Below are 25641 nucleotides of genomic sequence, written 5' to 3'. Positions count from 1 at the left end.
GAGAAGAATGTTGATGTTGGAAGAAAGAGCAGTATCTTTGGTTGTCCTTTTGTAATTTTTTGAAAGGAAGTGAAACTTTTCTTCAAAACTGCTGTATTGCATTAATTCATTCCATGAATATTTGAGTGCCTAATGTTGCTGGCAGAGTAGGTGAACAAAAGAGATACGTATACTTGCCTCACGGGACCTCAGAGAGATATTAGTTAAATTCTTTTACAAATAAATTTTAAAATATAAGTATGCTCTGTAGAAAAAAACAGGGTGCTGTAATATAAAAGAAAATAAAAAGGCGGAACATAATTTAGATCAATTAGACAAACAAGGCCTTGTTGAAAAAGCGAAATTTTAGCTGTAATATGAACATTGATAGGCTTCCGCCAAATAGGTAGAGAAAGAGCTTATATTAGAAAGAAGCCATGTGTACCTGCTGCTGTTAGAAGACACTTTGGTGGACACTGTGTTTGAGGATGAGAGCTTCTTGAGATGGATTGAAGAGGAAGGCAGGGCTGTTTTAGTCTAAACGCTGTAGAAGTCCCTGATGGGTTTTAAGCCTGACAGTGACATTCGTTTTATATTTTAAAGGTTACTAGCGATGTTTCGGTAAATGAATTATCTACATACTTTTTCCTAAGTATAAGTCTTGTTTTAAAGCGTGAAGAAATGATAAGTTTTTTATTTAAATAAGACAAATGTTACTTTGTAAATAGATGATCAAAATTTAGTGAGTTTTGTGGTATTTCTATGGTAAAATGTTAAGGTAGTGGTGGAAGAAAGGCCCTTGGGGTTCCTTACCATTGTCTATTTGCCATAGCTTGTGAAAGACAAGTAGGTGCGTGGTAGAACTGACTGAATTACTCTGGGTCCCAGTCAGCTCCTAGACTCTCAGGTTCTGAGTGCAGAGGAGATGTAGAATTCTGTAGATTCTAGAAGGTATGTAATATGAAAGAAGATAATGGGAAGATAAAGATTTTTATTTGAATAACCAGTGTTGGTACAGGAGAAAGGGAATAGTGAGATGGAGAGAAGAAGGTTCAGCAACTTTTAGCAATGGGAATGATTTGCTTATTGTCCTGTTGTATATCTGGTTTCTCTCTCTACTTACTTGTTTGTCCCTTTGCCTGTTACTTACAGTGAAATGGTGAAGTCAAATGTGGATTTCTCAAGTAAAATAGTGTTAGAATTTGAATTTTTCAGTACATTTCCTTTTTTAGTATATACTGACATATTTAAAAAATTCATACTACAGCATAATTGACTGATTAAATTCTTTTGTAGGAATATGTGTTGATTAGCCATGCCATAAGAACACAGGAATATATGTCTTCAAAGTAAAATGCAGTGAAAGTTAAATGTTATGGTACAAAATGACATTTGGTATTTAGCAAAGATTTTTCTGACCTTGGGTAGTTTATGATAGAAAAATGTAGATTAATATTATAGTGCATATTGTTCTAGAATGTAATAAAAATTCAATGTCTATTTTAACAGGCCAATAGCAGGATATGCTAATCTGTGTCCAAATATGATCTCTACCCAGCCTCAGGAGTTTATTGGGATGTTGTCCACAGTGAAACATGAGATTATTCATGCCCTGGTAAATTTTGCTGATAACTGGGTTTTTTTTGTTGTTTTTTTTTGCCTTGGTTTTCTGTTTATTGTGCTCTCATTTTGATGTATGTATTAAATTTTAAGATTATGTAGATTCTTAGATTCACGTTCTGTAAAACCTAGTTGACTGGGCCTCTGCCTACAGAAAATTTATAATGATCAGCATATGGGCTAAGTTGAGTTATACTACTTAAAATAATTAAACAAGTTAATTTATTAGGCAAATAGGGGTTTTGAGGAAATGATTAAAATTCCTCAGGAAAAAAACAGTAATTTAGAAAAATTGACTTTCCTCTAAAATGACAACTGATATATAAATTATAGAACTAATCTTCTACGGAAATCTCATTTCTAAAAGTCCTTTTGGTCTATTTAGGTTTTCTAAATTTGTATATACTGCCTGATTCAGAACATCTTCCATTTCTCGAATATATCCAAAATAGTGAATTTTGACTATATGTCTAGGGAACTAAACAACATTGCCTAACACCCTAGGAAATGTACCTCTGATGTCATTTGTGTGTTTATGAAGTACATGGCAGTAAAATAGAGACAATGGGTCACACAGATATAGGTGTAATTCTTTTTAATTCTATCACTAAAAATCTTTGGGAGCTTACACAAATACTTAGCCTTTGTAAGCCTCAGTTTCATCTATAAAATGAAGATAGTAGTACATACTACAATGGATTTCTTTTCTTAAAGATTAAATAAGACAGAACATTTAAATGGCTTAGCACCTTGATAGACATAGTAAGGTGTAATAAAATTAATGACTATATTTATTAGTTTTATTTAGTGAACTATCATGTATGACCTTGAAATGCAAGCCTTGGGTTTTTTAAAATTGATTTTAGAGAGAGAAATGTCAGTTTGTTGTTTCATGTATTTATGCATTCATTGGTTGTTTCTTGCATGTGCCCTGACTGGAGATCGAACCCACACCTTGGTGTATCAGGACTACACTCTTAGCAACTGAACGACCTGATCAGGGCCTTCCCCCAATCCAAACATTAAAGAAGGTTATTGATTTACTGGAAATATAAAGTGTGGGGTTCAGGACTAACTTAACGTTATAGTCCAAGTCCATTTCCCTATGCTCCCCCTTGGTTGTATCCTCCTTATGAAGTTTCAGTATTTTTTTTCAAAGATTTATTTATTTATTTTTAGAGAGAAGGGAATGGAGGGACAGAGGGAGAGAAGCATCAATGTGTGGTTGCCTTTCGAGTACCCCTACTGGGGACCTGGCCTGCAACCCAGGCATGAGCCCTGGCTGGAAATTGAACCTGTGACCCTTTTGTTCTCGTGCTGGCAGTCAGTCCACTGAGCCACACCAGCCAGGGCTATCCTCAGTCTTTAAATCCGCAAATACATTGAATGACTCAGTGAAACTAGAGTGTAACCAGATAGCACTCATATCTTTCAAGTAAGGAAATTCTAAAATGAATCATCTGTTTTCCCTTTACTGAAAAGATAAGTTGTGCTTGCTACATTTGGTAAAAGACAAGCATCATTCTAAATAGCATTTTAAGCTTTAAGTTTTAAAATCTGTAGATACTTGATGAAAGTACCAAACAAAAACAACAGGTTTTAAGTCTAGTTAATAAATGAACATGAATGCAGAGGTCCCAAACATGAGATAAATTAGGTTATTAATAGACAATTCACAAATTCAGAAAATAGAAAAAATTCAGTTGGCCCAGAAAATGTATGAGAAGTTATTCACCCTTACTGTAAAACAGTCAGGTAATTTCAAATGAAAGTGAGGCACCACTGAATATAAAAACATGTATGAGAGTTATGCAAATTGACTCCAAGTTAGTGGTTGCCCTCTGGGAAGAGAGGGAGGAGAAAGGGTTTAGGTAACAAGGCTTCAGCAGTATTTACTCTGCAGTGTTTTAATTCTTAAAAAAAAATCTGAAGAAAATATGGCAAAACTAACATCTTAAATCTTCTTAAAGAGGATGTATAAGTTTCTACTAGATTTTTTGAAACTTTTTTGTATATTTGAATTATTTTAAAAATGTTAAAAAAAAACTAAGAAATTTAAAGATTAGTTTAAGTCTCAAAAACTATCCTGGAAGATGGTAAGAATTAAATGTTTAACAACTACAGATACTCCCTATAAAGTGAAATATGTTCATAGCTATCAACTACAATCATCATGGTACTTTGAATACTAGATAGTCCTGAAATAGGAGTGCTTAGAAGAATTTTCTGGTTGATAGGGTAGAAAAAATGTGTACTTAGAATATTATAGAAGATGAGACAAATCATACTATTTTAAGCTTTATATAACTGATGAATCATATATTAAAAACAATTTAGATTTTCTTAGCTGAATCCATTACATATCCTTTGTGTCTTCAGAGATTAAAAAAGAAGAAGAAATACAGGGATAAAAGAATAATCTGTCTTCCATGAATCATTTTGACAAGCCTCGAATGACGCAGAGGCCATAGTTATGTAAGCAAGGAAATTTGCCAGTGAAATTAAGTGATCATTTATGATTGTTAGTTATTTGAATATAACCTATAGCATATTCTCATGTATAAGACATACATAAAGTAGTAGTTACAGAAATGCTTTGTTTTAGTTATTAGATTAGGAAAGAAAGCAGAGAAGAAATCTCACTAATGAAACAGGAGATACCAAATGTCAACAATTTTTATTTTTGCCCATTTTCTCATCTTATTTGGAAGAGGAGAGATAGAGAATGGGAATTTGAATACCTTTTTGTGAAGAATACATTATCATTTACATTGAAGAGTTCTTAAAATGCCATTTAAAAATGTGATTATAAACATACAAATTCACATTGTAAAACAATTTTGGGCATGTGAGTGATTTTACCTATTACCCTACCAGCAAAAGAACCACAGCTAACATTTTGATATATATATGTTTCCATTCTTCTCTTTTTTCTTTTTTTTTGGGTTGGGGGAAGAGAGAAAGAGAGAGAGAGAGAGAGAGGAAGAGGAAGATTGCCTCCAATGTGCTCCCTGACTGGGGATTGAAACGCAACCTAGGTGTGTGCCCTGAGCTGGAATGGAACCCACAACATTTTGGTGTATGGGAGGACTTTCAACCAACTGAGCAACCCAGCCAGGGCTAGTCTTCCTTAACTGTACTCACACACAGACACCACACACACACACACACATTTACACTTTAAAAAAATGAAAATATCTATTAAATGTGGACTTTGGGATCAATGACTGAATTTTTATGAATGCTCTTAGGAGCATACTTGATCACTCACCCCCTACTCTAAATTGTATTGTTGTTCTTAATAGTAGCATTTCCTGGATTCAATTATAGAGTTTAGTAAATTCTCATGAAGATCAACTGTGATAAACACTCGTAAACAAATAAATGCATTGTCTATATGCATTTATAGACAACTAACTTTTGGCTTCCTCACTCTGTAACCTCAAGTAATTGGAATTTAAAACTCAGAAATATGAAGCACTTGTCCAGTTTCAGTATGAAAAATTCCTGTAGCTTTCATTTGGTTACATCAGGTGTATGATGTCTCAAATCAGGATTGGTATTTTCCACTTTAAGATATTTTGAACTTTCTCTTATAGGGTTTCTCTGCTGGGCTATTTGCATTCTACCATGATAAAGATGGAAATCCTCTAACTTCAAGATTAGCAGATGGCCTGCCATATTTTAATTATAGGTATTTGTTATATTTGTTCTTGTTCTCTTTTAGGAGGATACTAAGACTAGAACCTGAGAATCATAGCATGCTGGGTGTCATAAATAATGGTGGTTTTATGACTAGCCTAAGGAAATTGTAGCTATTAAAACAAGATAGGATACAAAAGGTTATTTAGCGTCACTTTTCATTTAAAGATGAAACAATTGAGTACAGAAAGGTTAAGTGACTTCAAAGGCCCAAAACTCTTCTTGCCAGGCGGGGCTTTTTCCACCATATTGTAACTGATAGTACTTTACAGTAAGGCCATGAGAAAATGTGGGTTGGTTGTATTTTGGTTTATTAATAATTATTGCCTATACATAGAGATATTTACATGTAAACTGACACTTATTTTATTAGCTATGATCTTAGAGGTTCGGGGCCTAAAATAAATAATATTAAGAAACACTAAAAAAAGATCAAGAATTATATATAGAATATCAGTTATAGAACTGTAATTCTTTGCGTGTGTTCATATAAAAATCTCTAGACTAAGAGCTCATGTCCACAAAAGGACATGCATGAGAACATTCATGGCAGCTTTGTTGTTAATACCCCCCAAATGGGAACTTCCCAAAGGTTCATCAGTAATAGAATGAAGAAATAAATTGTGATATGCTCCTGTAATTGAAAACTACAAAGCAGTATAAAAGGATACACTATTGCTGCATGCAACTAAATTATACTTTCCCACTACATTAAAGTACCATCATTTTTTGGTTAAGTTTCCTTATATACCTGGATATGTCTCTGGGCTTGCTTTTATTTTTAATAAATTTAGTTTGCCATCTTAGCCAACTATTGGCTATGTGGACTTAAGCAAGTTACTTCATCTCTCTAAGTTTGTCTCTTTATCTACAAAATGGTAATGATACTCTCCTGAGGTTGTTGAAAAGATTAAGTGTTATCAAATACTTTGGAAGGACTTGGTACATAGTAAGGTCAAACATTTTAATTTTATTGATATTCATAAACATTTAAATTTAATGTGGTGAATTTATAAAAGTGACTGTCTTCTTATCTTTTAACTGCAGTCTTGGATTATATCAATGGAGTGATAAAGTAGTTCAGAAAGTGGAGAGATCATGGGATGTTCGAGATAACAAGATAGTTCCCCACACTGTGTATCTCCTAGTAACACCTCGTGTTGTTGTAAGTATTACCGAACTTAATGTCTCATGAGCCATCTGCTCTTTTCTTTCACTATCATCCTTTCTTTACTAATCATTGTTTAAGAATGTATGATTAAATTTTAGACACTATAATAGGAAAAATAATATAAAGGCAATACAGTAAAGCTACAGGCTCAGAGAAATCTGAGGAAATGGAAATCTGACAGTGACTCTCCTGGTTCCTGTTCGACCCGCTGCTTTAAGCCAGTGTGCCTGTTTTGATACCTCTTAGGATTACTGGTACTATTTGCCTAATTGCTGGTCAATTAATTTGGGCCTTTATTAGTCAGAGTTCATCAGAGAAACAGAACCAGTAGGCTGTGTTGTTGACAGATGTGGGGTGGAAGGATTTTATTTTAAGGAATTGGCTCATGTAATTGTGGAGGTTTATAGAATCTGTGGTCTGATAGAGTAGGCTGATAGGCTGGCAGGCTGGAGACTCAGGGAAGAGCTGTAGTTCAAGTTCAAAGGCAGAGTCTGCTAGTGGAATTCCTTAGTGCTCTGGTAAGGTCAGTCTTTTTTTTTTTTTTAATGCCTTTAACTGATTAGAGGAGGCCCATCTAAATCTTTTCAACTAAGTTGAATGTTATCTCATCCAAAAGTATCTTTACACCCTAGCCAGACTCATTAATTTGTCAGAGTGCTGAGGGTTTGTTTGAGGGTTTGATTTCCGATTAGGACACATACCTAGGTTGCAGATTCAATCCCTGGTTGGGGCACTAATGGAAGGCAGCTGATCAATGTTTCTCTCTCTGTCTTCCTTCCTCTCCCTCTAAACTCAATAAAATATATCCTTAAGTGAGAATTAAAAAAAAATAACATCCTCACAAAAACATCCAGAGTAATGTTTGACCAAATGTCTGAGCACTGTGGTGCAGCCAAGAGAACATAAAATTAACCATCACACTCTTATTTAATGACAGAAACATATTCTTTCTTTCTTCTTTGTTGACTGAACACAGCTCTCTCTGTCTTCTGAACTTTTACACTGCTCTTGGCATACTTTTCATTCCTGGAAGTATCTGACTGGAAGACAGACGGAAAAAAATGAACAAAATTGTATTCTAAGGAACTTACTTTCCCTACTATGTGGATATGGATACCATATCCATAACAAAAACAGTTTATACCTAATTAACATTGTTGACACACAGTTACAAATGGCAATGATACTAATCTATAACTTTTTTGAAATATATATGACTTAAAGTCAAAATCTTCAAATAGACAAAATATGAAGAGAAATAGTAATTTACCAACAGAGTGTGACTTTATGAAAATATTTTATTTAATTAAAAACCATATTTTTAGCCCTGGCTGGTGTAGCTTAGTGGATTGAGTACAGGCCTGCGAGCCAAAGGATTGCTGGTTTGATTCCCAGTCAGGGCACATGCCTGGGTTGCAGGCCATATCCCCAGTACGGGGTGTGCTAGAGGCAACCGTACGTTGATGTTTCACTCCCTCTCTTTCTCCCTCCCTTCCCCATCTCTCTAAAAATAAATAAATAATCTTTTTAAAAAACCCATATTTTTAAAAGATGTTCTCTCTCTCCTCACCAAAGTAATTCTTTTTTTTTTTAATCCTCACCTAAGGGTATGTTTATTGATTTTAGAAAGAGAGGAAGAGAGAAAGAGAAAGGCAGAGAGAGAGAGAGAGTGACAGAGAGAGAAACATCGATATGAGAGAGAAACATTGATTGGTTACCTCTTGTGCATGTCTTAACTGGGGACCTAACCTGCAACCTACATATGTGTCCTGAGCACAAATTGAACCCACAACCATTTGGTGTATGGGACAATGTTCTGACTGAGCCACCTGGCCAGTGAACCAAAGTAATTTTTTACTGTCTACTTTATTACATCTAGCATGATAGAAAATTTGCCATTTCCTTATTGTACTTTTATAGGGTTGGGGTTTTTTTTCTGATTTTTAGGATGAAGCACGAAGACATTTTAACTGTCCAATTCTGGAGGGAATGGAACTTGAAAATCAAGGTGGTATGGGCACTGAGCTCAATCATTGGGAAAAGCGTTTGTTAGAGGTCAGTTTATTTTAAAATTTTACTAGACATATTTAAAAATATATTTGGACATTTTTTTCTTACTCATGGTAAAAGTTATTCAAATAGTTATAATAGTGTATAAAGCAAAAAACTTTTAAGTCCCTTTTCCCTTTTAGCTTTCCAGATCCACTTTCCTGAAGTAATTACTTTTTAAGTTTTTTGTACATCCATTCAGAAATATGAACTTAATATACATACTTTTTAAAAAATGGGTTCATACATTTATGTAACTTTTTTCACTTAGAGATATATCATACACATTTTTCCAAGGTAGTAAAGTGCTTCTGCTATAATGCAATGTATGCTTTCCTAAAATAAACAAACAAAAATAAAAACCTCTTCAAAGTTGAAAACTAAAAATAATAAGGTTTGTGGGAAAAATAAATGCCAAAGCACTAAGAAAAGCAGTAAGTCATAATAAAAGTACTAGCTCGGTTTAAAAGTACATCATGTTTCCAATAAACAAACTCCTATATTTACTCTAGTATGTCTTTACATTAAACAACAATAACAAAAAACAGTGATAGCTGGATGGGAGACTATAAATCTGAGCAATGAAGGAAACGAATAAAACTGTACAAAGATAAGAGAGAACCATGTGATAAGCACTTCTCAGTCAGCGCATCTGGCCATACTAAACCAGGTGGAAGAGCATGGAATGAATGGGCATCATGTACAGTATAGCATTTCTCTGTTCTGTCTAGCTGTCTTAGTATACTTTGTGTTTAGCTGCTGTTGCTCCATTGCACAAACATTAAAATCCAAGGGAAACGTCATTATGAACCAACATGACTCCTTATTATGATGATGATGTTTTCCTATTTGTTAGTCTCAACAAGCTCATTTATATTACAGAAACACATGCTTTAGCAGAATAGACTGTATATTGGATCTACCTATTTTTAAAACAGCTGTAGAGTATTATATAAGTGTAACAACATTCCTGTGTTAATGAATAACTATGTTTTAAATTTTTTACTTAAAAATATTGTAATGAGCAACTCATTTATATCTGCAGTGCCTTCTAGGAGTATTGTTCTAGTGGTAGTTCTTAGGTTCAACTACACAATCAAACTAACAAGACCTAAACAGGCCACATTGAAAAAAACATTCACTTAGAAGGATAGAAGAAAGAAAGCACAACATGCCAGCATGGCCATCAGGATTTCTCCTGTTTTCCACATAGCAGCCTAGGGGCTGTGTATGGACATAACTCCCAGAACCTTGAGGGACATACCTGTAAGAGTCCACTGCACCCAAACTGGCTTACCAATAGTTATTCATGTTCATTTATAGTAATTCTAAGTCCAGAGGTGTATCAAGAGGTCTTTTCCTCTATGTAGTGTTGCCTGGTAACACAGTTGACATTCTGCCTCTATTGGGTTTCGAGAGGGCCAGAGTTAGGGAGTTAACTCAAGGTAGATTTGTTTGTATAGAAAGAGAAAAGATAAGTCACTGCAAATGGAATTTCTCAAAGGGTGCATATATATCTTAGATCTGATATCAAAAGCATGAACAACCAAAGGAAATAGATAACATGAACATCATCAAAATTAAAAACTTTTGTGCATCACAAGACACTATCAAGAAAAAGACACTCACAGAATGGGAGAAGATATTTGCAAATCATCTATCTGATAGGGTCTAGTATCCAGAATATATAAAGACCTCTTATAACTCAACCATAAAAAGACAACCCAATTTAAAAATGGTGAAGGATTTGAATATGAATGTATATTGTAGAGGTTTTTGGCTCCTTAGATAGTTGCAGCTTATATATATCATGACCTGAGTTAGCAAAGTTATAAAAAGAGTGAAATTAGTACTTGTGCTGAATGTTCTTATCTAGGTGACCACAAAGTATCAGTGATAGAATTTTATGGAAGACACGTTTATTTCTCTCATGCGAGTTTTAGTTCACTTTCTTTAAGCAATTTTATGAAGTGATCCCTTTAGAAAGCTGTAGATTGACCAGAAATTAAAATTTATTTTTTTCAGTAGAAAACTTGAGAGTAATACTCTTATTAATTTCATTGACTTATGGCTTTCTCTGAACTCAACTTTGTGTTCTTGAACTATATTTTTAAAAGATGATATTCAAGTACTTGAGGAGATCATACAGTGTTCAACATAAAGATGTGAAGAATATTCAGAGCTGCCCAAAGATGGAATACACTTTTTTAAGCAGCAGTGAAGTCCCTACCATTAGATACCCTACTGATAGGAATTTTATGATATGAACTAAAACATTGAGTAGATAGTAGACCTTGATGATATTTTAGGTCCCTCAAGGCAAATCCTTGATCCTGTGATTTTGTAATATTTGTTTTGTATGTATATGTATTTCTGCGATCACAAAGTTGAGGGTTATAAAAGCATTTCTGTGTAATTATTACCTTGGCATCTGTCTCAACCACCCACTTTACTTTGCCTAAGTAGTGTAATATTTTTACAGTATTTCTGTTCCCGTATATTTATCCTCATTTTCCTCATTTTTCCTCACATTTAGAACCAGCAGTTCTAAATGCTGGTTATCTGCCATTAAAGGAAAATTGTACACAATGTAAACATTTGAGGCAGAAATTAGATTTGGCTTTAAGCTGCAGTCTTGTCATTTTAAAGAATGCTTATATATTTCACTATTTTAAGTGCATGTTTCATCAGCCTCTCACACTTGAGACATTTTAAATATACATCAAAGTAATCATGAAAATTACTAGGAGTTGCGAGGAGTCCAGTATTCTAATTAAAATCTGTTGGTGATTTTCAGAATGAAGCAATGACTGGTTCTCACACACAGAACAGAGTCCTCTCTCGAATCACTCTGGCATTAATGGAGGACACTGGGTAAGACAGCTTGAGAGTATTATATGATTTGCTTATTAAAATGAAATGAATATTAACATTATGATTAAGATGAAATGAATATTAGCTTTAAAAAAATGCTGATAGCCCTAGCCGAGTGACTCAGTATTGTCCAATACACCAAAAGGTTGTAGGTCAGGGCACAAACCTTGGTTGTGGGTTCTGATCCCTAGTCAGGGCATGTACAGGAGGCAACCATTTGATGTTTCTTTCTCACATTGATGTTTCTCTCTTTCTTTCTTCACCCCCCCTTCCTTTTCTCTCTTCCTCTCTCCAAAATCAATAAAAAAATATTCTCAGGTGAGGTTAAAACAATACTGGCATTTTACACAGAAGCAAACTATTCTTTGAATTTTGCATAGTTAGCTATTCATTACCTATAACAACTACATTCAATAAATATTTGAGGCCCTGAGGTGCAGTAATGAATGGAACAAAATTCCTGGTATTATGAGATTTATTTTCCAATAAGTAAAACCAGGCTAATATGAAGGAAAGATTAATCCAAACAATTTTTTAAATTATAAGTAAAATAGATGATGTATAGATTCTTGATTTTTAAAGCAGTAGAACCTTCTTTTTTAAATATATTTTATTGATTATGCTATTACAGTTGTCCCATTTCCTCCCTTCACTCCCCTCCACCCTGCACACCCTCTCCCACCCATATCCACCTCTTTAGTTCATGTCCATGTGTCATACTTATAAGTTCTTTAGCTTCTACATTTCCCATACTATTCTTACCCTCCCCCCTGTCTATTTTCTACCTACCATCTATGCTACTTATTCTCTGTACCTTTTCTTCCTCTCCCCTCCTCCCTCTCCCCTGTTGCTAACCCTCCATGTGATCTCCATTTCCGCGGTTCTGTTCCTGTTCTAGTTGTTTGCTTAGTTTCTTTTGGTTTTGCTTTAGGTGTGGTTGTTAATGATTGTGAGTTTGCTGTCCTTTTACTATACATGTTTTTTCTTTATCTTCTTTCCTTAGATAAGTCCCTTTAACATTTCATAAAATAAGGGCTTCCTGATGATGAACTCCTTTAACTTGACCTTATCTGAGAAGCACTTTATCTGCCCTTCCATTCTAAATGAGAGCTTTGCTGGATAGAGCAATCTGGGATGTAGGTCCTTGTCTTTCATGACTTGGAATATTTCTTTCCAGCCCCTTCTTGCCTGTAAGGTCTCTTTTGAGAAATCAGCTGACAGTCTGATAGGAACTCCTTTATAGGTGACTGTCCCCTTATCTCTTGCTGCTTCTAGGATTCTCTCCTTCATTTTTACCTTGGCTAATGTAATTATGATGTGCCTTGGTGTGTTTCTTCCTGGGTCCAACTTCTTTGGGGCTCTCTGAGCTTCCTGGATTTCTTGGAAGACTATTTCCTTTGCCATAATGGGGAAGTTCTCCTTTATTATTTGTTCAAATACGTGTTCAATCTGTTGCTTTTCCTCTTCCCCTTCTGGTACCCCTATAATTCGGATGTTGGAACGTTTAAAGATATCTTGGAGGCTCCTAAGCTTCTCCTCATTTTTTTGAATTCTTATTTCTTCATGCTTTCCTGCTTGGTTGATTCTTTCTTCCTTCTGGTCCACTCTATTGTTTTGAGACCCAGTTTCCTTCCCTTTACTATTGGCTCTCCGTGCATCTTCCTTCATCTCTTTTATGGTAACCTGCATTGTTTCATCTAATTTGCGCCCAAAATCAACCAATTCCATGAGCTTTCTGATCACCAGTGTTTTGAACTGTGCATCTGATAGATTGGCTATTTCTTGGTCGCTCAAAAGGATGAGTCCTGGGGCACTGATCTGTTCTTCTGTTGGCGACATGTCTCTCCCTGTTTCTCCTTTTTTTTTTCCCCCAGTCTGGTTGCCCTTGTTATGGTGAGGGGCGGAGCCTTAGGTGTTTACCGGGGCTGGGCACCCCAGTCGCTAGATTGTGACGTTATATGTGGGGGCAGGAGGGAACAATGGTGGTAGTTCCATTCTCCTGGGGTCTCAGTCCCTTCTCTGGGATCCTGGGCTGCGAGCTCTGCCCTGGTCCACAATCGCCGCCTCACTGGGTCCTCCATCCGCAACTTGTGTACTCAGGGTCCACCGCTTCGTTCTTGCGAACCCCTGATGGCTTACGCGCTGAGTTCGCGCCAAGTTCTCCCCGACCTCCGCGCGCCTCCGACCCACGCCCACCCGGCTCCTCCTCTCTGCCCCCACCCCGTACAATCTGGATGAACGGGTCTACTTCAACTTCTTAGCTGTCCGACTTCCATTCAGATAAATTCTCTGTCAGTTCTGGGTGTTATTCTGCCTCTAAATTGTTGTTGCTCTAATCTTGGTTGTATGTGGAGGTACGGTGCGTCCACCTATGCCTCCATCTTGCCGGAACTCCCGGAACCTTCTGATAAAGCAATAGAATACTGTTTTTTAATAACTCCAGTGGGAGTCTTTTCCTTTGTTGGTTCCTGGGTCCTTTTGACAAGATTTATTTTTTGATAGCTTCCTTGCTTTTTGGTGTGGTAGGATGTACCACACAGATCAGCGCATTTCCTCTGGGCATCAGCCAGTCTTCCAAGGAGCACTGGTTCCTTTTAATAGGAGTAGTTTTTAGAAACCACAGCCTAGGCACTGATCATTACTATCAGATTATCATACTTTACAGTAGACCAAGTTAGGAAGTTCATATATTTGAAAAGGAAAAAACAACTGCTGGATTTTTTTAAGGCCATTATAACATTTTCTCATTTATCCCTGAATAAGCAATGGCCAGCAGAAGTGGTCCTGCTGCTTTCCTTAATAACCTATTTGTAGCCCTTTTATAAACAATGCTAGTTTCTTGGAGATACCAGTTAGGTATAGAAGCACTGTGGAATATGTGAATTACTCCATGTGAATTACTAATGAAAAATCATGGCACTAGTGAATTTTTAAACAGTTTTTCTTTTTTCTGAGGTAGCACAACAGCAACATAGTCCATATGTTTCTAAACTTCTGGGAATATTTTTAAATTGTAGACATGGAAATGAATTTTCATAAATCCATGTGACTTCAGTATAACTTAAACTGAGTTGCTTTTCCCAGTAAAAGACATTATCATTTATCCATCCAGAAACCCGGGAACCATCTTTGACAACATCCTCCCCCACTTTTCTTATGTAATCAATCATAAATCTTTTTTGATTTTTAACTCTCTAGTATCCTTAAAGTCTGTCTACTTTTCTGGTCACTATTGCCTTTATCAAGGCCACTTTTATCTTTTACCTGGATTACTACAGTAGATTTTTGAAAATCTATCTTTCTACATCTTAAGTGGTTCTTTCTACTGCCCACAGGCTTTGACACACTTTTCACAAGTGTCCTTTAGAAGTTTATTAGGCACGGTACTTTACACAGTAAGAAATACATTGTGACCAAAGTACACTTATACATACACAGTATTAAACGCAAATAAATTGACAAGGGTGTTAAGGTGGTTCAATGGAGAAAGAAACAGGATACCCACAAGCAAAAAAATGAATCCCTACCACACATGACTTTTGAAAATTAACTCAAAATGGATCAAAGACCAAAATATAAGACCTAAAACTATTAAAGTCTTGGAAGCATAGGTGTCAGTCTTACTGTTGGATAAGGAAGTGATTTCTTAGATCTGACACCAAAAGCATAAACAACCAAGGAAAATAGATAACATGAACTTAATCAAAATTAATAACTTTCGTGCTTCAAAAGACATTATCAAGAAAGTGAAGATCAAATGAGGATGATCTAAGATGGTGGAGGAATAAGTGGAAGCTATACTAAACTCCTCCAAGGACCAATTTGGAATTACAACTAAGTTGTAGAGAAATCATCCTGAAAAACCAACTGAATACTAGCTGAAGAGAAGCCTTATAACCAAGGAGAGACAGAAGAAGCCACTTCACCATAACAAGACTGGTAAGGAGTGCTCGGAGGAGGCACAATAGGACTGACTGGGCTCCCACGGGTGGCAACTGAAGTTCTGGAGGTATTTTCACTGGCTGGGGAGTTCCCCTCTGAGAAGTGTGGAGACTAAACCCAAAGCTGGGCTCCGTAGCCTGCAGCACCAGAGTTGGAAAGGAACCCAGATAACATCCAGCTGTGTAAAACAATAGGGTTTCTGTCTGCCAAAGAGAGATGGCTGGGGATGCAAAGAACCTCTTAAAGCGCCAATGCACAAAATTTCATTTGCAGCCACTTACCCTGGGCTCTGGCATAGAGACAGCAGAGTGGACTAGAGACATGTGAGGAGGGTTTGTGTTTGGTGGCTCTGGGGAGAGAATTGAATGAAAAGCTGCCAGGATCTCTGTGCTGAGTCATTCCCATTCTATAAAGAGGGCATCTTTATAGGCAGGGCACTCCTCTCCAAGTGGCATCAGCCTGACAGAAAGCAATGGCTGCACCCGCAGGAATTAATCTGCCCCAATCTGTGGAGCTGAAGCTGACTGTTGGTGACACTTTGATTAGCTTAACAACCAATCCTTTTAACAGCTGGTAAGCTTAATCACTGAAAAGCTTAGCACTAATTAGTTTAACAAACTAAGGTGGAAATTATGATGAACCAGCCAAAATGGGAAGAAACAAACCCTTAATGAAAAAACAAAAGAATTCTCCTGAAGAAAGACTAGATGAAATGGAGGTACAAAATTGATCAGATAGAGAGTTTAGAATGATGATTATAAAAATATGCAACAACATGTAAAAAGATATCGAAACCATGAAGAAAGGATATGCAAGAAAATAAAGAATAATAGCTGAAATAAATAACACACTAGAAGGGATAAATAGTAGGTTAGATGAAGCAGAGGATCGAATCAGTGATTTGGAAGACAAGGTAGAAAAAAAAAAACCCTGGCAGAGTAGCAAAAAGTAAAAAGAATTTAACAAAATGAGGAGAACTTAAGAAACATTTTCGACATGAGGCATAACAATATCCGCATCATGGGGATACCAGAACGAGAATAGAGCAGGCAAAGGATCAGGAACCTATTTGAAAAAATAATGACCAAAACTTCCCTAATCTGGTGAAGGAAAAAGACACACAAGTCTAGAGAGTTTATTTTCTAATGAAATTGAAGCATTAATCAAAAAACTCTGAACAAGTTGGACCCAAAGAGGTCAACACCAAGACCCATCACAATTAAAATGACAAGACTTAAAGAGAAGGAGAGAATTCTAAAAGCCACAAGAGAAAAGCAGGTAGTTACTTACAAGGGAGCACCAATTAAAATGTCATCTGATTACTCAACAGAAATATTTCAGGCCACAAGGGAGTGGTGTGAAATATTCAAAGTGATGAAAAGCAAGGACCCATAACCAGTCTACTTTACCTAGCAAGGTTCTCATTTAAAATAGAAACAAATGAGCTTTCCAGACAAGGAAAAACTAAATGAGTTTAATACCAAACCAGTCCTGCAACAAATGTTAAAGGCCTTGCTTTAAGAACAAAATAAGAAGAAAAAGAGAAGGAAAAAAAAAGAGGAAAAAGTCTAATAATAAAATGACCCTACATATATATCTGTCAGTAATCATCTTAAATGTAAATGGCCTAATTGTGCCAACAAAAGATATAGAGTAGCTGAATGGATAAGAAAACAAGACCCATATATATGCTGCCTCCAAGAGATACATCTCAGATGAAAAGATGCACACAGACTAAAAGTAAAGAGATAAAGAGATATTTCATATGAATGGAATGGGGAAAAAAGCTGGGGTAGCTATACTTATATCTGACAAAACAGACTTTAAAATCAAGGCAATACTAAGAGACAAAGAAGAACACTATGTAATAATAAAAGAAACAATCCAACAAGAGGATATAACCCTAGTAAACATTTATGTGCCCAACATAGAAGCACCTAAATATGTACAGCAAATCTTGATGAATATAAAGGGAAAGATCAACAGAATTACAGTCATAGTTGGGGATTTTAACACTCCATTGATTTCAATGAATAAATCTTTTAGGCATAAAATCAACAAGGAGACATCAGCCTTAAATGACACACTAGATCAAGTGGATTTAATTGGTATCTTTAGAGCATTTCACCCCAAAGGAGCAAAATATACATACTTATCAAGTACACATGGAATGTTCTTTAGGATAGACCACATAGTAGGACACAAAACAAGTCTCAATAAATTTAACAAGACTGAAATCATACCAGGCATCTTCTCTGACCACAGTGCTGTGTATCTAGAAATCAATCACAAGAAGAACACTGAAAAACATGCTAGACATGGAAGCTAAATAACAATGGGTTATTAACAATGATTGGGTCAACAATGAAATCAAGGAAGAAGTCAAAAGATGCCTTGAAACAAATGAAAATGAGGACACAATAACCCAAAATCTGTGGGACACTGGGAAGGCAGTTTTAAGAGGGAAGCTCATAGCATTACAGGCCTGTCTCAAAAAAACAAGAAAAAGCTCAAATAAACAACCTAACTACTCTTAAAGAACTTGAGAAAGAACAACAAACCCCAAAGCAAAGTGAGTAGAAGGAAGGAAATAATAAAGATCAGAGCAGAAATACATGAAATAAAGTAAAAAAAATTGATACAAGAGAGCGATGAATCCTTGAGCTGGTTCTTTGAAAAGATAAATAAGATTGGCAAACCTGTAGCCAGACTGATCAAGAAAAAAGAGAAAGGACCCAAATTAATAACATCAGAAATGAAAGAGGAGAAATAACAATGGACACCAAAGAAATACGAAGGATTATAAGAAAATGTTGTGAACAGTTGTATGGCAACAAACTGGAAAACCTGGATGAAATGGATAAATTTCTAGAAACATAATCTTCCAAAATAAATCAACAATAATCAGAAAATCTGAATAGACAGATTATACCTAATGAAATTGAAGCATTAATCAAAAAACTCTCAACAAACAAGAGCCCTGGGCTGGGTGGCTTCTCAGGTGAATTTTACCAAACATTCTGAGAACTAACATCTGTCCTCAAAATGTTTAATAAAATTCGAGAAGGGGGAAGGCTCCCAAACTCATTTCACTAGGCCAGCATTATCCTAATTTCAAAACCAGATAAAGATACTACAAAGAAAGAAAACTACTGGCCAATACCCCTGATGAACATAGATGGTAAAATCCTCAGCAAAATATTAGCAAACCAAACATAGCAATGCATCAGAAAGGTCATATACCATGATCAAGTGGGATTTATTGTGAGAATGCAGGGCTGTTACCACATTCACAAATCAATAAATGTAATTCACACAAAAAATATTGAAGGATTAAAAAACCACACAATCATATTGATAGTTGCAGAAAAAGCATTTGATAAAATCCAGCAGCAATTTATAATAAAAAATCTCAACAAAGTGGGAATAGAGATCACATACCTAAACATAATAAAGGCCATATATGACAAACCCACTGCCTGCATCAGATTCAATGGGCAAAAACTACAACATAGGGAACAAGACAAGGATGTCAGCTTTCAGTTATCTTATTTAACATAGTACTGGAAGTAATAACCACAGCAATCAGATAGAAAGAAGAAATAAAATGCAGCCAAATTGGAAAGGAATAAGTAAAACTCTGTATTTGCAGATGACATGACACTGTACATAGAGAACTGTAGATTCTAACAAGAAACTACTAGAACTGTTAACAATTCAGCAAAGTAGTAGGATACAAAATTAATATCCAGAAATCAGTTTCATTTTTACATGCTAATAACAAACTAATAGAAAGGGAAATTTAGAAAACAATCCCATTCAACAGTTGCTTCAAAAAGACTAAAATACCTAGGAGTAAAGCTAACCAAGGATGTAAAAGACCTGTACTCAGAAAATTACAAGACACTGCAGAAAGAAATTGAAGAAGATACAATAAGTGGAAGCACATACCATGTTCCTGGACAGGAAGAATTGACATCATTAAAATGTGTATACTATAGAACACAATCTATAGATTTGGTGCAATTCCTATCAAGAATCCCATGACAGCCCTGGCTGGCGTGGCTTGAGTGGATTGAGTGCTGGACTGTGAAGCAAAGGGTCACTGGTTCAATCCCCAGCCAGGACACATGCCTGGGTTGCGGGCCAAGTCCCCAGTAGGGAGCATGCAAGAGGCAACCACACATTGATGTTTCTCTCTCTCTCATTCTCCCTCCCTTCCCCTCTCTCTAAAAATAAATAAAATCTTAAAAAAAAAAATCCCATGACATATTTCACAGAACTAAAACAAATATTTCAAAAATTTAAATGGACCCACAAAAGGCCCTGCATAGTAACAACAAGCTAGAGAAAAAAGAAAAAGGTTAGAGGAATCACGCTACCTCATATGAAACTATACTGTAAGACCATAGTAATCAAAACAGCATGGTACTGGCATAAAAACAGACACCTAGATCAGTGGAACAGAATAGAGAACCCAGAAATAAACCCACACCTTTATAGTCAACTAATATTTGACAGAGGAAGCAAATACATATAGTGGGCTAAAGAGAGTTTATTCAATCAATGGTGTTGGGAAAATTGGGCAGATACATGCTGGAAAATGAAACTGAACCACCTTGTTATACCACACAAAAGAATAAATTCAAAATGGATCAAAGACTTAAATGTTAGACCTGAAACCATAAGAATAATACAAGAAAACACAGGCAGCAAAGCCTTGGACATTGCTCATAGTGATTTTTTATGGAATATATTTCCACAGGAAAGGGAAAAAAAAGAAAAAATTAATGGGACTACATCAATCTAAAAATGTTTGCACAGTAAAGGAAATCATCAACAAAAATAGAAAAACAACCCATAGAATGGGAGAACATATTCATCGAAACATCTGATCAGGGGTTAATATCCAAAATTTATAAGGAACTTATAAAACTCAACACCAAAATAACAACCCAATTTAAAAAGGAGCAAAGGACCTAAATAGACACTTTTCCAAAGAGGACATACAGATGGCCAGTAGACGTATGAAAAGATGCTCTGTCACTAATCATCAGAGAAATACAAAGTGAAATAACAGTGAGATACCATCTCACACCTGTCAGAATGGCTGTCATCAATAAATCAACAAACAAGTGCTGGTGAGGATGTAGAGAAAGGGGAATGCTTTTGACTGCTGGTGGGAATGCAGATTGGTGCAGCCACTGTGGAGAGCAGTATGGAGATACCTCAAAAAATTAAAAATGGATATGTCTTTTGACCCAGGGATCCCAATTGTGGGAATATATCTGAAGGAACCCAAAACACTAATTTGGAAGAACATAAGCACCGCAATGTTAATTTAGCGATGTTATTTACAACTGTCAAGATATGTAAGCAGCCCAAGTATCCATCAATAGAGTGGATAAAACAACTATGGGACATTTATACAATGGAATTCTACTTGGCCATAAAAAAAGGAGAAAATTTTACCCTTTGCAACAGTGTGGGTGGACCTGAAGAACATTATGCTAAGTGAAATTAGCCAGTCAGAGAATGATAGATACCACATGGTTTCACTCATCTGTGGAATCTAATGAACTATCTGAACTAAGAAGCAATAGAGACAGACTCATAGATGGAAAGCAGATAGGGAAGGTTAGGCAGTGGAGGGATTGAGCAAAAAGGAAAAAGAACTCGTGGACATAGACAACAGTTTGCTGATTGCTGGGTGGGAGGGGTTATAAGGGCATTAAATGGTAATTGAAAATATATAATAAAGATCAAAGTTAAAAAGTAAAAATTCATCAAATGAGAAATGTGAAGAGACAACTCAGGATACAAGAAAATATTTGGAAATCATCCATCTGATAAGGCTCTAGTATCCAAAATATATGAAGGACTCTTATGACTCAACAATAAAAAGATAAGCTGATTTAAAAATTAGTGAAGGATCTGAATACCTGTTTCTCCTAAAAAGATATACATATGGCCAATAAGTACATAAAATGTTTCTCAGCATCATTAGTTCTCATGGAAAAGCAAATTAAAATGACAGATCCTATTCATACTTCACACCCACTGGGATGGCTATAATGAAAGAGATAGACAATACCAGATGTTGATGAGGATGTGGGAAAATTAGAACCCTCATACGTTGTTGATGGAAATGCAAAATGGTACAGCCACTTTGGAAAACAGTTTGGCAGTTCCTAAAATGTTAAACAAAGATACACCATATGATCCACTAATTCTACTCCAAGGTATAATAATATCCGAGAGAACTGAAACCGTGTTCACACAAAAATGTGTATGTGAAGGTTAACAGCAGCATTACTCATACGAGTAAAAAGTAGAAACTACCCAAAAGGCCATCAACTGATTAATAGATAAAGAAATGTGGTATATCTTTATGATGGAATATTATTCAGCCATAAAAAGGAATGGGGTCAAGAGAATGAGAAAACAAGCTACAAAGTAGGAAAAAAATACTTTTAGAGGCCTTTTCTAGTAAAGGACTATTCAAAATAAACAAAGACCTCTTAAAACTAAACAATTAAGAAAACAAACAATACAACTATAAATGGACAAAAGATCTGAACAGAAAGACCTCATCAAAAAAGTATGCAAATGTAAATGAACATATGAAAAGTTGCTCCACATATGTCATCAGGGAAATGCAAATTGAAGATACCACTGTACGCCTATTAGAATGACCAAAACCATAATAGTGGCAACACCAAATACTGCCAAGGATGTGGGACACCAGGTACTTTTTCATTGATTGCCTCTGGGAATTCAAAATGGTACAGCCATTTGGAAGACAGTTTGGCAGTTAGAAAACTAAACATACTCTTAGCATAACAACCAAGCAAATGATTCTCTTTGGTACTTAATCAGATGAATTCAAAGCTTATGTGTACACACACACACACACACACACACACACACACACGCACACAGTACATGGGTGTTTATAGTTGCTTTATTCATAATTGCCAAAACTTGGAAGCAACCAAGTTGTCCTTCAGTATGTGAATGGATAAACTGCAGTACATCCAATCTATGGAATATTATTCAGAGATAAAAAGAAATGCACTATCAGCTATGAAAAGACATGGAAAAACCTTAAATGCATGTTACTAAGTAAAAGAAGCCAATCCTAAAAAGACTCTGTTTCCAAGTATATGACATTCTGGAAAAGGCAAAAGTATGGAGACAATAAAAAGATAAGTGGTTCAGGGTTTAGGTGGGGCATGGGGAGGAATAGGAAGAACACAGGATTTTAAGGGCAATGAAATTATTCTGTATGATACTGTAATTGTGGATACATTTGCCCAAACCCATAGAATTTATACTGAGAGTGACCCCTAATGTTAACTGTGGACTTTGTATCCATGTAGGTTCATTGGTTGTAACAAATGTAGCACTCTGTTGCAGTATGCTGGTAGAGGAATAGGGTATGTATGTTGGCGGAGCAGAGGATATATGAGAACCCTGTACTTTTCTCTCAGTTTTGCTATGAATCTAAAACTGTTCTAGAAAATAAAATTGATTTAAAAAAGATGGAAGTACTATTAAATGCCTCAACATGTATCAGCCTTCAAATCATTATGCTAAATGAAAGAAGCAGACATAAAATACCACTCTCCATTCTATGATATATGTAGAATGGGCAAATTCATAGAGACAGGTAGTAAATTAGTGATTGCCAGTGGTAGTGACTGCTGATGAGTACATGGTTTTTTGGAGGGATGATGAAAATGTACTGAGGTTAGATAGTGGTAATGGTTGCACAACCTTGTGAATATACTAAAAACATTGAGTTGTACACATTATAAGGGTGAAGTTTTGGATATGTGATTATATCTCAATTTTTTTAAAGGCCCACAGATATTGAAGCCAGAACCTTAGATTCAGATTCTAGCTCTGCCCTTACACTATCTTTGCCTCAGTTCTTTCACCTGTAAAACAGGGATGAAAGTGATACACCTCACTGAGTTTTATGTTGATTCAATGAGTTAATATATATAAAACCCTTAGTACAGTGCTTGGTACATTGTAAGTACCAACTAAGTATTAGCTATTATACAGGGTGGGGCAAAAGCAGGTTTAGTGTAAGTGGAGGCAGGCTGGCTCCCTCACCCAGGTGTCTGGGTAACTAAGGGAAACAGTTTCCCATAGCCTTGGAGGGGCCTGATAAGTAGTGTTCTCGTAGCTTTCAGACTGGGTCTGATAAAGTGTTCCTATAACATGAAGTGCACTAGCATTCACAGAATTATGTTATGTTATGTTATGTAATGTTCTGGCAGTTTTGGGCTTTGTTCCCTGCTAGTACTTAGATAGGTAGGGACTCCCTGCTGGGGGTGATGATGATGAGAGACACAGAGGGGACAGGTGCCACAATGGGTGCCATGCTGGGGATCAAGGGCTATGACAGGAGACATGCAGGTAGACACGCAGCTTGCAGTGTGTATGGCTCATCCACCATGAATAAAGGCATGTCAGACATCCTAACAGCTCCATATTTTTCCATCTGCATGAATACCATGAACCTACCTGGCTTGAAGGGTGGCAACACAGTAGGTTAATAATTGTGAGTACCCAAAACAGAGTTTATTTTTGTATCATTATCTAATTGTATTATTTTCCATACAAACAATTGTAAACCTACTTTTGCTGCACCCTGTGCATAAAACTGAACCAAAGGTTCATGAAACAATGTTTACCCTTACTACATATAATGCAGTCCTCTTTTTTGGTACTATTTTGACTTTAAAGAAAGAGAGAAATGTTGATTAAAATCCATCTAAATTGATTTCACAACCCACTAATGCCACTAAGAAACCTTATTTTTAATGTCCTCTCCACCCTGCTTCCTTAGCTAATGTATGCTCATCCCATTGAAGATAGCTTCAAGTTGTTTAAAAAAAAACAAAACTTTCTTAATTCCCAAACTAGTTTAGATTTCCCACTCAGTCAGTGAAAGAACTCTGATCTTTGAAAGGAGAGGAAGTTTGGAGGATCCTACATCATATATTTCTTCTTTTGTTTGATTTTGTGGGAAGATGGCTGGAGTGGAGGGTATGACTCTTGTCATAGCACTTGAGCCTGTGTTTTTATTTAGTATCTTGTTAATGCTAAAGGGATAAGGTTTAATATAAACAGGTAATAAACTATTTTATATAATTTTATAACCTTGTTATTAAAAAGAAAGAAGAGACATCAAATTTACAACTAAACTACAGAACAGCCATCCTTCAGAACTACCTGAAATCTAGCTGAATGGAAGTCCTACCACTAGGGATTTAAAGAAGAAGCCACATCGAGACTGGTAGGAGGGGCAAAGACATGGAACAGACTGGTCCCACACCCACACATGGCAGTTTAAAATTGGGAGGGATATCTCAACTGCGGAGGTTCCCAGTGAGGAGCGTGGGTCCCAGGCCCCATACCAGGCCTCCCAGCCCAGGGTTGCAGTGTTAGGAAGAGAAGTCCCCATAACTTCTGGCTGTAAAAACCAGTGGAAATTGTGACCGAGTGAGATTGAAGGCATCTGGAGTCCCAGACAGTTCCTCTTAAAGGGCACAAGCACTGACTTACTCAGACTCACTCCCTCTGAGCTCCAGCACTTGGGCAGTAGCATGAAAGGAACCAGGGACACACAGGGAGAAACTGAATTGTCTGACATCAGGGTAAGAGGGAGAGGGTCAGGGGGAAGGGCAGCAGCTTTCTGCCAGACAAAAGTGCTGGCAGAGGCCTTTGTTTTCTCTTTTTTTTTCTTTTAATATATTTTACTGATTATCCTATTACAGTTGTCCCATTCTTTGTCTCCCCTTTATTCCCATCCACCCTGCACCCCACCTCCCACCAGCATTCCACTACCTAAGTTCATGTCCGTGGGCCATACATGTAAGTTCTTTGCCTTCTTCATTTCTCATACAGTTCTTAACCTCCCCCTGTCTATTTTGTACCTACCATTTATGCTTATTCCCTGTACCTTTCCCCACTCTTCCCCCTCCCCTTCCCCGCTGATAACCCTCCATGTGATCTCCATTTGTGTGATTCTGTTCCTTTTCTAGTTGTTTGCTTAGTTTGTTTTTGTTTTTAGGTTCAGTTGATGATAGTTGTGTTTGTTGTCCTATTACTATTAAGAATTTTGATCTTTCTTTTCTTAGATAAGTCCCTTTAACATTTCATATAATAATGGCTTGGTGATGATGAACTCCTTTAACTTGACCTTATCTGGAAAGCACTTTATCTGCCCTTCCATTCTAAATGATAGCATTGCTGGATAGAGTAATCTTGGATGTAGGTCCTTGCCT

General features: G+C 36.3%; 1 protein-coding gene across 2 annotated transcripts in view; it reads left to right on the top strand.

Moving 5' to 3' along the window:
• Positions 1–25641, top strand: part of LMLN (leishmanolysin like peptidase) — an 82321-nt gene that overhangs the window by 30718 nt on the left and 25962 nt on the right. For both annotated transcript variants that reach the window (XM_045852013.1, XM_045852012.1), the window contains exons 7-11: positions 1489–1594; positions 5199–5293; positions 6349–6466; positions 8420–8527; positions 11319–11395. In XM_045852013.1, coding sequence (XP_045707969.1) covers positions 1489–1594; positions 5199–5293; positions 6349–6466; positions 8420–8527; positions 11319–11395 — 504 coding nt within the window. The remainder of the gene's footprint in view (positions 1–1488; positions 1595–5198; positions 5294–6348; positions 6467–8419; positions 8528–11318; positions 11396–25641) is intronic.

Source organism: Phyllostomus hastatus, unplaced genomic scaffold, assembly GCF_019186645.2.
Source record: "Phyllostomus hastatus isolate PE091 unplaced genomic scaffold, TTU_PhHast_1.1 phas_contig_86, whole genome shotgun sequence".
Taxonomy (NCBI): Eukaryota; Metazoa; Chordata; class Mammalia; order Chiroptera; family Phyllostomidae; genus Phyllostomus; species Phyllostomus hastatus.
The sequence above is the reverse complement of the archived record's forward strand: the minus strand, read 5'-3'. Positions and strand labels throughout refer to the sequence as shown.